General features: G+C 38.1%; 1 protein-coding gene across 1 annotated transcript in view; it reads left to right on the top strand.

Moving 5' to 3' along the window:
• Positions 1 to 17,283, top strand: part of LOC107718426 (reticulon-1-like) — a 27,216-nt gene extending 9,933 nt beyond the window's left edge. Inside the window, exons 2-8 of the mRNA XM_016525491.1 lie at positions 3,034 to 3,762; positions 4,542 to 5,342; positions 15,195 to 15,402; positions 15,474 to 15,612; positions 16,883 to 16,952; positions 17,095 to 17,141; positions 17,242 to 17,283. Of these exons, the coding sequence (XP_016380977.1) occupies positions 3,034 to 3,762; positions 4,542 to 5,342; positions 15,195 to 15,402; positions 15,474 to 15,612; positions 16,883 to 16,952; positions 17,095 to 17,141; positions 17,242 to 17,283 (2,036 nt within the window). The remainder of the gene's footprint in view (positions 1 to 3,033; positions 3,763 to 4,541; positions 5,343 to 15,194; positions 15,403 to 15,473; positions 15,613 to 16,882; positions 16,953 to 17,094; positions 17,142 to 17,241) is intronic.
• The last annotated feature ends 1,154 nt before the right edge of the window (positions 17,284 to 18,437 follow it).

Raw genomic sequence — 18,437 nt, 5'->3', positions numbered from 1 at the left:
GAGCGAGAGAGAGAGAGAGCGCGAGAGAGCACATACCAGCTTCATCACTGTGTCTGTCACGCTACTCTGTTCCCCTCTCGGGCTGTGTCTTTACGTTTATTTTGAAAGATGAAGCTCGCGTTTATGGTAAGGGGCGTTACATTTCCGAGGTGTGCTTGTGGTGTTCGGCCAATCACAGTGCACTGGGTCAGCTGGCCAATCAGAGCGGACTGCGCTTGTCAAAGGAGGGGGCTTTGTAGAAAACGAAGCGTTTGAGAGAGGCGGGGCATAGAGGACCTACAATAATGTACAGTATTTGAAAAATAATGTGTTTTTTGAACATTAAAGCATGTCAACATATTCTGTTACACCAAATACACAAAATAATGATCTTTAAAATAGCATCATATGACCCCTTTAAATTATACAAGTTAGAGAATTACCAGTGTAGTAGGATTTGGCAGAAGCAACAACTTGTATATGCCGGTTTTTCGAAATCTAAGCAGTCTTTTTTTCAGGTGAAAGACAATTTAGTAACGGACTCTAAATGAAAGATCAGCACTTAAGGCCACCATGAGTTCTCGCTATTGCTGTGTTTTTGAGAGGATGAGTCATAGCTTGCACGCTGCTTAAATGTTGACTGTGAGAGGTGTGGGCTGGAGATTGTGTGGTGCGAACACTGATGCACATGCAGGATTGTCCGTCACATACAGAAACATTTCTGTGGCAGTCACTGAGATGATCCTGTTGCTATATGGTTGCAGTAACACTCCAAAGAGAAAGGAAAAAATGAAATTGCATCATATGACCCCTTTAAGGTTATCAGTTAGCAGTGTAATAAAGAAGGTTTTGAGTTGATGTGGTTTTTGTTTTTGAAGTATCAGTGGCTCTCTTCTCTCTCTGCACTTTTTTTTCATAGATCCTCACACTTCTTAGCTACTGATGGTTAAAAATAGAGTCCCAGTGGAGTCAGTTTGCCCAGTGAATGTAGGGCAGTACAGAGGCAGAGATGGAGTGGGGTCATGTTAGTATGGCGATTTACACAAGCCATGCAAATATCCACAGTTACACATCTGTGGTGTGGCGGGAAACACACCTGATGCTGAAAGTGAAAAAAAAAAGTGTTATATAAAATAAAATTGGGAGTTTGAGCTAAAAACTGAACTAAAACTAAACTTTGAAGGTAGTTTGTTAATGTTATTTAAGTGTGCTGCAGTTTCTTTTATTGGATTCATTATAGGCAGATGGTACAATGTGTGGTGCTATTATGAGGGAAACTAAAATTAAAAATTAAAAAAGTCATTTTCGGAACAAACAATTGGATTAAAACTAACTGAAATAAGACAGATATTGAAAACAAAACAATACACACTTACCCTCTCTCCTCCTCACCCATTCACTTATAGCACTACAGTCACTAAAATCATAACTACACAGGCTAGAATGGAATATTCTAAGTAATAATATTATATACAATATACTTAATTTTAGATAACAGATGAAAACACTACAGATACATTTTCTTTTTACACATTTTAAATATCTGGGGTATATTTATCACTTTCAGTAGAATTTTTACCTCAGGCCTGGATCATTTCTGACCCTGGTCTCTGCACATAAAACATGTGATAGGGATTTTTTTAAAAACATTTTATGCTGTATTTTAACATTTACAAAATGAAACTTCACATTTCACATGAGGCAGGGAGATACTCGGGTGTCACCACCAGTCTGCTAATTTTCTGATCCCTGTGTGAGTGTGTGTGTTTGTGCTTCTCGAGCCCTTTTGTGACACCATTGCAGTCGACCTTCGTATAAACATTGAACTGGAAAACTGTCATTTGCCACAAATAGCTGCAGTAATAGAGAGAAGGACAGAGAGACAAGGAGGAGTGGCCAATGTGATGAGAAGGACTTAGAGACAAGGAGAATTGGTGTGGAGGGGGCTGTGATGGTGCCGTCACTAACTGCTGATGAGAACTGTCACTGCCATACACCAATAAAGCCCTCTTGAGAACACTTCAGAAAAATTACCACCTGAATCACACACACACACACACACACACACACACACATACGTATTATCTTTCTAGCATCCGAATTTCACAAACAACACATGCACACAGTCGAATTCACCCCAAGGTCACTTGATGTAAGAAGCTTTGTGAGGTACAGCATGCCGTTATAGATCAGATCAAACTGCTGCTCTGGTGTGCAGCTCTCATCTAGGATGCTGTATTTATTTAACAATATAATACAACTGCAAAAGGACAGTACAACAATGTATAATCATATTAGTAGAGACATAAAATATGGCTTATAAAAATATGCAAACAAATTAAAATATGAATATATAATCCATTGTATTTAAGACAAGTAATATGAAATACAGTTAGAGGAAAATTTAAATAAAAAGACAACAATTAAATTAAGTATTAATTGAGCTCAACAAAAACCTCCCTTTTACATGGTCATGTAAAAATATGAGATGGGAGGAAAAATTGTTGTATTGCTTTTGTGTTCCTTCTCAATAATGTTTCACGACAAACTTTTACATTCTTATTCTTTTTCTTTCCAAAAAATATTGCATTCCCAGAGAAACTATGCATTAGTTTCCATTTTTTTCCCCCATTTGTTCTCTAGTTTTGTGAATGCAAAAGTTTTGCTAGTGAATGCATATGTGAAGCACACGAAAGCAAAAGTATTGTGTATGAACATAAAATGTTTGCGAGATAACACTAATCGCTTTCGAGAGAATGCGAAACATTTTGCAAGCGAATGCTACGTTTTTCTGGGGAATGCAAAAGTTTTGTGAGTGATTTATATCAGTTTTTGCTACCATCTTATTTTTTTCCCATCACTTAGTCCCTTTATGGGCTCCATAGTGTGATATTGGAAAAGGGTGTAAAACTATAGGGTTTTTTGTTTGATTTGACTAGATTTGAGTCAGAATAACAACACTAATTTTATAGAATAATCATTGTTTAAACATTGTGCTTTAAGTATGTTAAAATAAGTTATAATTCTTGCTCATGTTCCTCTCTTCTCATGCAGATAAGTCAAATTTAAACTTCCAGAAGTCATCTACTGATGATAGGGATGACCTGTACACCTCCCTCTTGTCCAATCAAAGCTATGCCTCACATGAAGACACCTCTTACTTTTCTGGCAGTCTGGGCAGATCTGGTGACAAAAATACATCCAGCAGGGAAGACTTCACCTTTGGATCCCATTCCCAGTTGACCTCAGACTCCGGCATCAAGATAAACCCCAGTGCAGACCAGACTGACAGCTCTCACAAGATACATGACTCTGAGAAATCTTTTGACTCTTTTTACAACTACATGGACATCAGTCGTAAAGAGGACTCCTGTAGCTCACAGCGCCCCTTTGAGGAGTGGGGGATGAGTGGCCTCTCAGAGCCCACCCAGTACACTAAACTGGAGAAGAGCCCATCACCGGTAGAAGTGGACATTGAAGACATCGGCTCTGCTGCAATTCTGGACTCTCAGACCTTCCCATATGTAGAGGAACCATCTGATGAAGAGCTGTCTGATTACCAGCCCTATCGGTCTCCAGGTACCGGCAGTAGTGCCAGCCCAGTAAAAATCACCCTGACAGAAATGCCACCTACATCTGTATCGCCCACCACAGTCCAGCACAGCCCTACGTTTACAGTGTCAGAGAAGGAGAGTATTCTGAGTCTGGGGCTGGAGGGAGTGCCAACCGTCACCCTCTCAGAGCCTGAGGATGAAAGCCCTGAGTCATCTACACCCCCTACAGGTGGGCATCACCATCCCACACAAGCACTTCACTGTAATTTATCCACTACACCACCTTAAATTCCTCTGCTAGCTGACCTTTTGCTCCTGTGTAGGTGTATTTGTCAATTTGGGAACTTTCATACATTTAAATTTATTTATTTGCTTCGTTTTTATGTAAAGTGACTGAAAAATTAACGGTTCTATGATATAAAAAAGACAGATCTGGTGGAAAAAGCAGCAAAACCAGTTCCAAACATTTTGGAAAAGTTCAAGTTAGAACAGAAACGGGTGAGGCCCAATGAAACATCAGTGTAGTAAATGTCAGAGTACCGTTCAAAAGCTCACCACGACAAGACAAAACAGCTTTAAGCTATTGAGGTAGCGAAAGAGAACGTTCAGAAACATTTTCAAACTCAATAAATTGGTGATTCTTCAACTTCAGGTACTTCTTTATGCCTTGGGGATTAAGGAGTTTAATTAAAACAAACAGAATTCAGCCTTTTTTTATTACATGAAGCTCACATTAAAACTGTCTTGGAAGCTTGTTATCATGCCTTTATCATTTATTTTGCAACTTTCAAATTACTTTTATGTTTAGATTTTATTGTTGCAGCTTCATCCCGGGCCCAAAGTGTGTTTGAACAGAGTTGATCTTGTAGAAATTAACCAGGTCAGAAGTGCCCATAGTTGAGGAAATAACACACATGCTTACACTGTGGGATGCCTTGGCAGACCAGATGGCCACAAGACACCTTACCTTACTCCTTGTCCTTTATTTCTCCTTCTCTTTCTTTATAGAAGAGTCTGACTCTTCTTTGGATCCAAACATCCAGCCTGGTGAAATTAAAATAATGAGCTCCACCCAAGACAAGACTCAAACATCTCCCATCTCACCCTCTCAACCTACTTCCAAGCAGGACAGTTCCCCAGTGGAGATGAAGTCTTCTCCCCCAAAACCCACCTTGCCTCCTTCCCCCCAGGATGTTGAGGGTAGCAGTACCGAATCTGGCGACTCTGAGATTGAGATGGTGTCTGAAGAGCCTAGTCCACGAGCTCCCAGCACTGGCTACATGAGCTTCAGTAAGAGTCCCAGCACAACTTCATCTACCACAGTACCTTCCACAGCGCCCATCCCATCTTCTACCCCTGCGTTTGCCCTAAGCACTGCCATGCAGTACAGCATCTTGAGGGAGGAACGTGAAGCAGAGCTGGACAGTGAACTGGCTCTGGAGTCCTGTGGAGAGGAAAGTCCCAAAAGATTGACCCACGACTCCAGAAAGGGTTTCAAGGAGACCCCACAGCCAGTAAAAAAAACCACAACCCCGACTTCAGCAACTAAAGAACCAATCGTGACTCCCACTGCACCTCCTCCAACCATTTCGGCCCCAACCAGTGCTCCTAAAGAGAAGACATCCACCATGGAAGAGAAGCCCAAACCCAGCAGCACAACCCCAAGCCTGGGCCTGCCAGAGCTGAAGGTGGAGCATCCTGCTGGAGAGGTGCACCAGAAAGAAAGGAGACGGTCCAGCCAAGCCCGCAGGGGCTCTGAGAGAATGACTGCACCACCAGCCGTTTTCCAGGGTCTAACCAGGGAGAAAGGTAAGCACGTTCCCCAAAAGCTAATAGTCACCTCAAGACAAGTTCTGACGGTCACTATCTTGAGTTATTCCATTTGAGCACAGTTACGGTTGAGCTGCCTGACTCAGTGCGTAATCGAACATTTGAAGGATTAATTAGACATCATCACCTTTCAGAGCAAGTGCAACATCAAGCCAGTTGTAGCCCGATTAACGTGTGAACATACTGGATGATGCCGAGCTACAATCACAATATCTAGGTCTGTTAGTCCAACTTTGCAAAAATCAGACTGTGTAAGCTGTGCTTCATAAATCGCTACACTATTGACAGTAGACAATGGACCTTTTTCCCTCTAAATTGTGCTTAAATGTTGCTGAAAAGGTGACCGCACCTTTACTGATCACACCCTTAACTGAAATCAAACTTAATGCATGTACAGTAGAATGCATGTAAGTTTATAAATGCTATGGCCCCAATAAATATAAAACTGTCAAACTACTATTTAAATTTGAACCATTCTTTCTTAGTAATTCAAGTCTCACTATCAGGAAATATTTCTCTTAAAGGGACAGTTCAACCAAAAATGAAAATTCTGTCATCATTTACTCACCCTCATGTCGTTCCAAACCTGTTTGCTATCCTTTTTTCTGTGAAACATAACAGATGATGTTCTGAAGATTGTGAGGTTAATTATCCCTTTAAGACTAGAGGCTTAAATACACTGAAATTAAAATAAAAACTGACTCATACTTATTGGCCTCACCCTGGAAACTCCCTTTGGCTTTAACAGCAGGAAAAAAAAAACATTTCAATGCATCAGTCCCTTGAGAATCAGTCAATACTGAGCATGCACAGGCTAGCTTTCATCTAATATTTTCCTAATATTATATAAAGGCAGGGTAATTGGTAATGTGGAATTGAATACAATTTCTTTTAGATATCAGTACGTTTGCGTGCACTTTGAAAGTAACAGACCTAGATAATGTGATTGTTCAGAATTTATACAAATTATGTTTTATACAAAACATGTGTCATTGCTTTTCTTCGTCATCCAGCAGCAGTGGTCCAGAGAAATACAGCACAGTGTGAGATGACGTTTCTGATCATCACCAGAGCTCCAGAAGGTCATGCAAATGAAATATACATTTTACAAGACACATTTCTCACACAATCCCCTGAGCCATTAGATGGGCGGCTAATGTTTTAGATTTTATTTCACACCTGACTGCTCCCTGCATCTGTTGTTTGTGTCTTCAGGATTGAGCAGAGCTCAGTGGAAATATCATGTGTGAAACTGTGAAAATTTTTATGGAAGATCTGGCTGACCTATAGCAGTCTGTGCATGGTAAAACCCTATGATTTATGGGAAGCATTTTCATTCTTTCAGTGATGGGAACATATCCCAATAGTGAGTAAGGGATTTAAATTCTGAAAAATTGATTATACGACCATGTTACTATGTTTATATGGACCTAATCACCATTTTGCTGTATTTTCACCAAAAAAAATTGCTTTAACAATTAGTTTTATAATATACACACACACACACACACACACACACACACACACACACATATATATATAGTGTATAGTGTATATATAGTTTTAAAATAATTATACGACCATGTTACTATGTTTATATGGACCTAATCACCATTTTGCTGTATTTTCACCAAAAAAAATTGCTTTAACAATTAGTTTTATAATATACACACACACACACACACACACACACACACACACACACACACATATATATATAGTGTATAGTGTATATATAGTTTTAAAATAAAAACAGAAATATTATTTTTTTATTAATTAATTGTTTAATTATTAAACAATTAAAACTTTTTAAAATAAATTAGATAATAATTTTTAATGTTTTTTTTCAATTATTAATGATAGTTTTGTCTAAATAAATAATTATTGACTGCATTTTGTATTAGTAGATGGGTACGTCATTTGTTTGTGTTTTTTGAAGGCAGTCACCATCTTTTATTAATGGTCTAGCTTCAGGCTGGACTGTTGTTTGAAGATTTCAGAACAAAGCATCCCCCTGTGGTTCAGGTCAGTTTCTGTCTGCTACATTTGTGACCAGTGAGTGCTGCCTTCTTGTGACACTGCAACATGGGAGGAGAAGGAATTGCACAAATCATATAGTGAGATAAAATGGCTCGGATTTCATAATTCCATTCTTGACAGATGAAAATTTTTAGTATCTTGGCAAGCGGCTGATAAATGATAATGGTGCCACAGTCTGTGTCTGACCATTGTAAAATATTACTACAATTTAAAATGACGGTTTTCTATCTAATATATAATGTAATATGCATAATGTAATTTATTCCTGTAATGGCAAAGCTGAATTTTCAGCAGCCATTACTCCAGTCTTCAGCTGTTGCATGATTCTTCAGAAATTATTCTGTTCTGCTTGATATTTTATGTAAACCTACAAATATTTTTTTCAAGATTCTTTGATTAATAAAAAGTGAATAAAAATTAAAAAATTTCATCTACAGCTCCAGACCAGGTTTGGATTCATCACATTTTCTCATGAAACAGCAGTTCCCCTTAAATTCTTTAACAAACATTTTATTCGTTTATGCAATGTGTTTAGGGATTCGGTTTTATTATGGGGTTCTGTACCCACACTGAAAACAATGATTGGAGGGGGTCAATTTACAGTTCACTGTGTAGCAAGGTCATTCCACATTTTTTAGGTAAACCCATCATTAATCATTACATTTAGAATGGCAAACACAAGCAGATATTAATTTGTGGCGCTCTTGTTTCTCTGGTTTCGCTGGTGGTGGTTGAGGAGATTCCCCCGCTTTCATGTAAAGCGCTTTGAGTACCCAGAAAAGCGCTAAATAAATGTAACTAATTATTATTATTATTATTATTGTTTCTATTATGCTTCATTCTGTCTCTATCAATCATTTATCTTTTAAAGGCCCCTGGCATTTCATGTGTCAAGAGTTCACTGGAAGCTGAGGCACAGACATTACACATATGCTAATTGCCATTGTTTGGATGTGCATTTGCTTCCCTTTTTTTCTTTTATGTATACATAAAAGTTTGAATGCATACAGCATCATGCTAAACCTTTGAGATTTCAAAGATAATGCATAATTCACAGTGAAGTGCTGTTTTTTTGCATGATAAATTGATTGGGTGAGGTTTCTGTTATCTCTTACATGACATATGGGATCATGGTGGAGGTTCTCTGTGCACTGAAGTGTCTCATCACAGTCTGCCATCATCACACAATGACTAGAATTAGAGACTATGATTAGGCGATTTATAGCTGATACATTGTAGTGTGAGATTTTAGCATAACATGTCGGTAATATTAAAACTAATATAATATTAACATTTTATAATATAATAATTAATATTTTTGTGGGGCAGATCATTAATAATGTGTAGAAGTGTGTGTATATTTTCAACTGAATTTATTTTTACTACAGTGTATCTAAATTCAGAGATGTGGCACAATTAACCTATTAACTTACATATTGTAACAATACTGTATGTGTATGTATACATTGTTAGTAAGTTAACTGTGCTATATACTGTACACTAAAAGTTTGGGTCAGTAAGATTGGGTCAGTACTTTTGATCAGCAAAGATACATTGATCAGTGACAGTAAAAAGATTTCTGTTTATCAAAGAAACTTTCTTTTTTCAAAGAATCTAAAAATGGTTTGATAATAATAAGAAATAATTATTGAGCAGCAAATCAGTATATTAGAGTGATTTCTGAAGGATCATGAGACCGCACATGAATAATCATCATCACAGGAATAAATTTCATTTTAAATATATTCAAATAGAAAACAGTTATTTTAAACTGTAATAATATTTGACATTATTTATTACTCTTTTGCAGTGTTTTAATCAAATAAATAAAATACTTCTTTCAAAAACATTAGAAAATCTTAGTGAACTGTAGTGTATGTGTTATATGTGACCCTGGACCACAAAAGCAGTCTTAAGTCGCTGGGGTATATTTGTAGCAATAGCCAAAAATACATTGTATGGGTCAAAATTATTGATTTTTCTTTTATGCCAAAAATCATTAGCATATTAAGTAAAGATCATGTTCCATGAAGATATTTAGTCAATTTCATTCTGTAAATATATTAAAACTTAATTTTTGATTAGCAATATGCATTGCTAAGAACTTCATTTGAACAACTTTTAAGGCGATTTTCTCAATATTTAGATTTTTTTTCACCCTCAGATTCCAGATTTTCAAATAGTTGTATCCCGGCCAAATATGTCCTAATATGTCCTATCATAACAAACCATACATCAATGGAAAGCTTATTTATTCAGCTTTCAGATGATGTATAAATCTAAATTTCGAAAAATTGACCCTTATGACTGGTTTTGTGGTCTAGGGTCACATATATGCCGCTTTTATGGGCAGGCCTGATGATATTGTAACTTTATATCTTTAAATTTAGTAATGTTTACTTTTTATATAGATTTGGTTTTGACAGCCTGCCCACAAGTTGGCCTGGTCAGAAAAAGTCCCATTGACTTTCATATGGCCAGTCCATCCCTGACCACTGGACAGGACTATCCGCTTGCCTGTGAGCTCATCCCATTTCTTTTAACCGAGAGTGCTGAGTCATTCTCCATATCCCATGAGGCTTGCCTCATGATGTCTCCTTCCTCACACACTCATATACACACACTCACACTCACTATTATAGCAGTCTAGAGTGAAATTTGTCAGAGATGATGCATCGAGTACAGAATGAGCCTTTGCACTGAACGAGCAAAATGAGTCTGCAGCAATGTTTACCACCAGATTTGAACCTCCTCAAAAGGATTAGTTAGGATTAGTCTCCCATCTAAAATGAAAAAGGAAAACAAATATTTCATCCTCCCACTTTAGAGTCTATCTGCAGGGTTTTAAAGAGACAGTTAAAGGCAGGGTATGTGATTTTTTCAAAAACACTTTAGAAAACTGATTCGGGCCGAATAGCAAAACAAACTTGTAGCCAATCAGCAATAAGGGGCGTGTCTACTCGTGATGTGGAGGAGAGAGCTTTCAGTGCATGGGACGGACATTAGCCGAGCCGAGCAACAGAAAGTTAGAGATGGCGGATAAAAAACAAAAGAGGAAAACGTCTGCGGAACGATAAGGCAAAGAAGTAGGACCCGTGTAAATATTGGATCAGCTTTCCAGCGCTGGAGAGAACTCAAGGAGCGGAGGCCTGCGATCGGACGCCGAGGTTGCTTTGTTTCTTCTCAATAGGTGAGTAACACCGTGTCTACAACAGCTAAAGTCTGACTACACTGGACGCGATCAAGCGACCATTGAAAACCATTTGAAATGTGTGTCAGCACGTCATAAATAGAACCCGGCAGCAGTTTTCTGTAGGGGATTTGTTGCGCCGCGCCGCTCACGTCCGTAGACACGGTGTAACATTGGTTTTGCTTTGTTTCACAGAACTAATCGTTGCCTGGGTTGCGTACGTATATGTGGGGCGGAGCTATCAAAATAGGGGCAAGACCCTTTTGGGGTAGGGGCGTGTTTTGGTGATTTCAAATATCAACATTGGCTACCAGAAATCGCTTACTCTGCCTTTATCTCATGTCTTTTCAAACCTGTATGGTTTACTTTTTTACGTAAAACACAAAAAGAGATGTTTAGCAGTAAGTTCACGCTGCTATTTTCCATACAATGAAATTGAATGGACTGCCAAACTCGAAAAATGTAAAAACTGGGTGTATTTTATTTAACATCCTTTTTGATTTCCTTTAAAGTTGTCAATCATGATGCTTTGCCCCTCCCCCAAATGTCTGCCTTTAACAAAATCAATTCTTAATTCCTCCACCAGTGGGCAGCACTGTCACCACATCTCCAAGTCCTGCTCTCCTTCATCTCTGCCTCCCCTCCCCTATCTGTCTCCTCCTCCTATGGGTCATTCATGCACTGGTGTGAACCGGTGAGCGAGAGAGAAAGAGAGAGAGGGAAATCGACAGATACGGCGCAAGCAGTGAAGAGGCTGTAGCAGTAGCATTAGTAGAGAGCGATTCGCAGTCCTTCCCCTCACCCAGCCTAGCATGCAGGCCAGCACCATGGCAGCCGCAGACTCGACCAAGATGGAAGGTTTCTGGAGCAACTGGAAGTGCCAGGGTAGGAGGAAGGGGCTCCATGGGGTACAGGGGATGCAAGATGGGGTTGAATGTGGTGGGACGGAGAGGATGCATGTGCATGTCTGGGGTTGATTTTTTTGAGGCTGCTGGATTCTGGAAGATGCTCAGACACACCCGCATTTTTTTTTTTAATCGAGGTCACCGCCATCATGGGCATATGAGCACCAGACTGGGGGGATTTGAGACAGCTGGGCACGCCCTTCCTCTCCTCCCTCCTCGTTGTACTTAGGGGGTCCATCCTGAATTCATAGACTCTGTGTGTGTTTTATTAGAATTAATAGGCATTGATGTGCATGACTGCCTCATTTTCAGGTCAGATGCGCATTTGGATGTGGATAGTTCCATAAAGAGCTGTCAAATGCCTTTTCAAGTGTCTTCACGTTTGCTTGCTTGCTTGTGTTGATCATAAAGGCCTTCAGGCTGCATTGGGAGCGTAAAGCGACAGAAGAAAAGAAGAAAGAGAGATGTGTGGGGTGTGGCTACCTGACTGTATAGTCAGCTCAGAGTGCTATCTATGTGAATCCTTTTTATCCTGAAAATTGTTTATTCTGTGAAAGAATGGATGTGGATACATGTGTATGTGTCATAGTGAGTTTAATTTATTATCCACTGGAAGACAACTGTTTAATTTATTATCCACTGGAAGACAACTGTGCATCCATCCTTTTAATCAATCCAATACCTAGACTATCATATTAGAGGGACTCATGCAGGAGGAAGAAAACTAGAACAATTTAAGAGGGAGGGTTTCTGGTAGTGGCTATTTATATATTGAGCATTTAGCATCTCTGACAGTGCAAGGGCTTATAAACACAAATAGATCTATTTCAATCAATGTTATGCTTCTTTATGTGAGAGTATTTAAATATTTATGGCATTCGGTCTTTGTTCCATTCATATTTAAGATTTTTTTTGAAAAAATTTACAAAAGGGTTTGATTATTTAACACATTAAGTACCATGAACTAACAATGAAAACATTTTTTACAGCCTTTATTAATGTAGAGTAGTGTTAGTAATTTATAAATTTACTATCGTTCAGTTTTAATTCATCTTCACTCATAAAACATCATATAACAAGTTTATAAATGTTAAAATTTATTAGTATAATTAACATTAACCTGGATTAATATATCAAGTAAAGTATTTTTTATTGTTATCTCGTGATATGTAATGCATCAACTAATGTTGACTTTATTGTAAATTGTTACCATTTTTTTAAGACTGACTATATTAAAGTCAGTTAGGATTGGTTTTAAGCAGCTATTTAAGAAGATATTTAATTTTGTAGTTTGTATATCTATCTATCTATCTATCTGTCTGTCTGTCTGTCCATTGTCATTATATTGTATCGTTTCATTTCTTATTGTCATTAATGCACACCTGAATTAAGATGCGTTGAGCCCTTTCAGTTAGGATTCATTTAGGATTTATTGCCTCCTTATAGTGGAGAAGACTCTGTGCAGTTTCTGGTAAAGTGCTCTGTTGGCATTGCAATACTAAGCCATTACAAAAATTGAAACAGATATGAAGATGATAAAAACAAAGGCTTCTCGCTTTTTTAATGTCATAAATGCCAAATATGTTGTACTGTTTGATGACGGTGTGCCTGTGTCAGCTCAGGGTTGTATTTTGTTGCCATCTCTTCCTTTAGTCATGCCCGCTGGCTCAGGATTGCTAATATCTGTGTCCCCTAGGTATTGATTCAGTGCTATAAAGTCAAACCGCAGGTGCTGGCTTTTCTTAAGTCAGCAGTTTCTGTTTCTCCTCACAGTATGCGGTTTAGTCAAAACTGTGGCGTGAGTCACCACATTGGCCGTTACTGTCTTGATGGTCATTTGGTACTAGGCCAAAACGATCTCTGCCAGTTCTTCCATTAACTACAAATCATAAAACAGATTTCATCACTTCACACTGACAAATGTGTTAATCAGTTATAGCGCCATTCTTAATAATAAAAACTGGGAACCGATTGGATCAGATAAGAATGGAATGATCCAACTTTCATCCCCAAACTCATAAAAACCTTTATAGTCCCAATTTTAGATCTCTAATTTAGAATGTATAATCCTACTCTAGAAATATTGAACCTAGAATTCAAGATGTGGTAAATATAATTGGTTATTCAATAGAGGATCTAAGAGGCGTTTGACAGCCAGGCTTAGCACAGTGTCAATATGATCTTACGGATCCATATCATCTTTTAGATTGTGATCAGAGCAGGATGTTGCAGGACATCCTATTTAGCAGCCATTTTTGTAAGGTGTCACTACAACGACAGTGTTATGTAGGTCGAAAGTCTATTTTTGAGTATTCATCCCCTTTTAACCCAATTTGCTTGGTGAAATTACAGGGCGCATCAGTATACATTTGTGAAAGATGGTAGGAGTTTATTCTTCAGTTGTTTGTCGTGATTCTTGCTGTGGGTCAGAATATCCTCACAAACATACTGTCATGGTAAATCCCATAATAATACAGACGCTCATTGTTCAGTATACATGTGTGGTACTTTGTCTCTTAGCAACAGTGTTTAAAGGCATAGTTCACTCATAATGAAAAATCTGTCATCTTTTACTCACCCTCATGTTGTTTTCAAACACGTTTAACTTTCTTTCTTCTGTGGACCTCAAAAGAAGATATTTTGAAGAATGTTTTTGACCATATAATGAATGTCAATGGGGTCTACTTTTCATTGCAAAAAATATCTTATCAAAATATCTTCTTTTGTTTTCCACAGAAAGTCGTATCAGGTTTGAAAACAACATTAAAGCCAGTAAATGATAACATCATTTTCATTTTTGAATGAACCATTTCATAATATGTATATCCACATCCCAAATGACATATATGGTCTTGTTGTCTACAAGACCACAGAGTGTCCCATTTGACATTTTAGGTGTAAGGAGGAGCTCAAGAGTGCCCCCTTTGTGCCCTTGATGTGCACTTTCTGATGCGTGCTCTGCTACCCAATAATCTATGCATCATAACGTCAGCAAAGTGGATTCAGAGGCGGGCCATAAGGCTCAGGGCACCATTTGGGACAGGACCCTATGCAGCAGAGTTTTATCATGCTAGTCAGCAGTTGCTCAAGCAAGAATATATATTACATTCCTAAGTTTGCCTAATATTTCAAATCTAACTTGTATTATAATTGTAAGAGTATACATGTATGCCCTATAGACTTGTGCTGTCCCATATAGGGCAGTATGATGAACCAGTCAAGAGGAGTGATTAAACACAGCCATTAATTACTGCTGACTTTTGAATCTCTTTCTGTCTCATTGTGGCATCCATAATGTTTTCTTCACTGTTTTACCAGGCCCATTTTTTATGTTTATCTGGGGGCTGTTTGGGATGTCACAGCATGTGACTCTTCTTTGAAAGTGCTTTCATTATTTCTAGCAGAGAAATGTTATTTGCCTTCTGTCTTTATGAAGCTGCTTGTCCCGTGCCAAGATTGTTGTCATCCAGATTAGTGTCTAGTGTGTAATAATGTTAGTCATAGGCTGTCTAAAGTGATCTCTTTGTTTTACGAGTATGATCCACTGATGTCAAGAGCAGGCTATGTGTCTACAATGGAGCAGACTCTAAAATATCAATGAGAAACAGATTTATGGCATACTGTAAACCACTACCACCCATCCCATCTGTGATTCTGACCCCACCTGAACTTCTTTCACTCTCTCTGTTCATCCAGTGATGGAGTTGCTGTACTGGCGGAACCTGAAGCAGAGTGGGCTGGTGTTTGGCAGTTTACTGCTGCTGCTTTTCTCTCTGACGCAGTTCAGTGTGGTCAGCGTGGTGGCCTATCTGGCTCTGGCCGCCCTCTCTGCCACCGTCAGCTTCAGAGTTTACAAGTCCGTGCTGCAGGCTGTGCAGAAAACAGATGAGGGACATCCCTTCAGGTAAGCCTGCTCTGTGTGTGTCGCTCAGTGTCATTCAATGAGTTACTAACAATGTTTTATTGTGGATGCAGAGCATATCTGGAGGTGGAGATGTCACTGTCCCATGATCAGATGCAGAAGTACGCAGAAAACGCCCAGTACTATATCAACAGCACACTGAAAGAACTGCGCAGGCTGTTTCTGGTGCAGGATCTGGTGGACTCACTAAAGGTGACCCTCCGTTCAATTTAATCTACACTTGGGGTTATTCAGTTATCAATTTTTCCTTAAAGTGATACTTAATAGGACAGTATAGAAAAGATGGGAGGTGATCAGGAAATTACCTGAACTGGATTTAAACAGGTTGCTCACACATAAATGCCAGCACACTTCAAAGCATTTATCGTACTTTCCAGGCCGTACACTACCGTTCAAGAGTTTGGAGTTGGTACGATTTTTTTTTTTATATATATTTTTTTTTTCTTTAAAATAATTAAAAAATGTAATTTATTCTTTTTATGGCAAAGCTGAATTTTCAGCATCATTACTCCAGTTTTCAGTGTCACATGACCCTTCAAAATGCAGTGTTGAAATCAGTTATGCTGCTTCTTATTTTTGTGGAAACAGTAATACTTAAGATTCTTTGATGAATAGAAATTCAGAAGAAAAGCATTTCTATCATGACAACTCTCAGATGATTTTAGCATGGTAATGTTAATGTTAATGTATTTGGTCTTGGTGGAATAGATCTGTTACGCTTCTGAATTGATGCTGCTGTTAGTTATTGCTGTTGCTGAAGATTATTGCTTCTGCTGCTGCAAAACAAGTACAGGAACTTAGTACTGCCAATACATACGCCAATACAGTGCTGTGAGTATTTAAGACACACTGCTGCTACACAAGTAGCATATACAGTATAATAACCCGTAGCAGATCTATACAGGTGGAGCTGGGGAAGGTGGAGTGTTTTAAAGGAACTCTGAAATCGTGCTGCGAAATGCTCTAGTAGATGCTAAAGAGCCATTGTGTTAATGACCCATCAGCCTGCGCCATATAGAGTTTCATGACAGAACCTGGCATTTATTTGAAATCATTTTTTTTTTTTGTCTTTACTGCCAATTTTAATACATCCTTGCTGAATAAAAGTATTACTTTCTTCTTTTTTAAATCGTACTTTCCCGAAATTTGAACTTCAGTGTATCTATGCATTTCACAAATATTTATTGTAAATTTGTAGGTTATCAGTAATAAAAATTTTGTACAAGTAAGAAATCTAGAGTCTGCATCATGGTTTGCTAATTGGTGGCCTCTGATCTACATAAATAATGGTAGCAGTAATTAGTATACAGAATATTAGGGCAGTTTCACACTTTATGAACTTCTACAATGCTTTAGTTCAGCTTTTCACAGCACTGGCACATAAATGCATCATAAATCATATGATACCTTCATTCAGTATATGTGTGTCTATGAACTGCTAGTTGTGTTTGTTTGACTCAAGTTTGCAGTGCTGATGTGGTTGCTGACCTATGTGGGAGCCCTCTTCAATGGACTCACTCTTCTTATTATGGGTGAGCATCTTTTTCGGTTCCATATGCACCTGTAATTTGAAATGTAGATGAATGTATGCTTTTTGAATGGCAGAGTACTGTATTTACTGATTATGTGCTCTTTTATCCCGTCTTTTAACATTTACATTACATCTTGCTTCAGTGGTGGTGTCCATGTTCTCGATGCCTGTGGTCTATGAGAAATACCAGGTCAGAGTGGCACCATTGTTACCATGACTACAGAATCATGTATAATTCATAAGCATTATGACTACAATGACTCACTTTTTACATCTTTCTCTGTCTCTAGGCACAGATTGATCAGTATCTGGACCTAATAAGAACCCACTGAATAAAAATTTAATTTCTTAAAAAAAACTTAACAAATATAATAATATAATATAATATAATTAATATAATATATAATTTGAATGTTTGTTTTGGATCCAGGATCCAGGAGAAGATTCCTGGGGCCAAACGAAAGGCTGAGTAGACCACACAGGGCCCTCTGGAGGAGGTTGTGAGCACCTGAAGGGGTCCTCTTTGTACACACACACATCAGACACAAATAAACATCACTGGAACATAGTTCTACTTTGTACACATTGTGACGTCTAGAGCAATGGCTTAGCTGTGCAGGAGAAGTCCCATCCTCGCTTTGTAACCATAGAAAAAAATGAAGAAAAAAAGCAAAGCGTGCTATCAAATCAAGATCTAGTCAGAAGTACAACTACTCAATGAATTGTAGAAGTAACCTTGAAACATAATATTCAAATCTGGCAAAAAGTCTAGATGTGATTTTTAATTTTTTTTTTGTATGTGTTGCTCATGAAGTGCATGAAGTCAAGAGTCTTAAGTGCTGATGAATTCTCTTTTTATCTTTTAAGTTTGTGTGCTTTCTCAGCTGTGCTGAAAATCTCTGTAGTATGTGAAAGATCTCTGCAGCTTTATTGCTCTCCAGTGACACTCTCTTCTTGGGAAAAAAATTTAAAAAAGCTTTTTGTGTGTCTTGGGCGTTGGGTGGGGCTTTTCCTCTTCCATCACTATATCTGTAAACATGATTAACATAACCGTCATTGCCAGCTAGACGCATGGATCTGTTGAGGTTCATGATATCTGGGCACAAACGCAACTATTTAGCAATGTTCTAATTAGATATGGTCAGCTCACATGTTTTTAGGTGCTGTCATTGCTTTTTTTTTTTTTTGAAAATGATACAAAACAAAAGAGAGGGAGGAGAAGGAAGCTTCAGTGAGTGATTGCCAGCTAGAATCTGTCAATCTTTATACTGTTAAGTGTTGTTCATTCTTTTAGCCATTGACTCTTAACTATTTGCACTTAAGATGTACTCAATACTGAATGCGAAAATAAATGTTCTTAAATGTACTTCTTCATGGCTCATCTTTCATAATTTAATGTTGTTATAACCACTGACGCTAATGGCATTAGAAAATACTATGACTGAATTTGTAAATAATATTTAATAGCATCTTTTTACTAATTGCT

The sequence above is a fragment of the Sinocyclocheilus rhinocerous genome, unplaced genomic scaffold, assembly GCF_001515625.1.
Source record: "Sinocyclocheilus rhinocerous isolate Xijiao unplaced genomic scaffold, SAMN03320098_v1.1 scaffold453, whole genome shotgun sequence".
NCBI classification, from domain to species: Eukaryota; Metazoa; Chordata; class Actinopteri; order Cypriniformes; family Cyprinidae; genus Sinocyclocheilus; species Sinocyclocheilus rhinocerous.
This window is presented reverse-complemented; position numbering and strand designations above follow the sequence as displayed.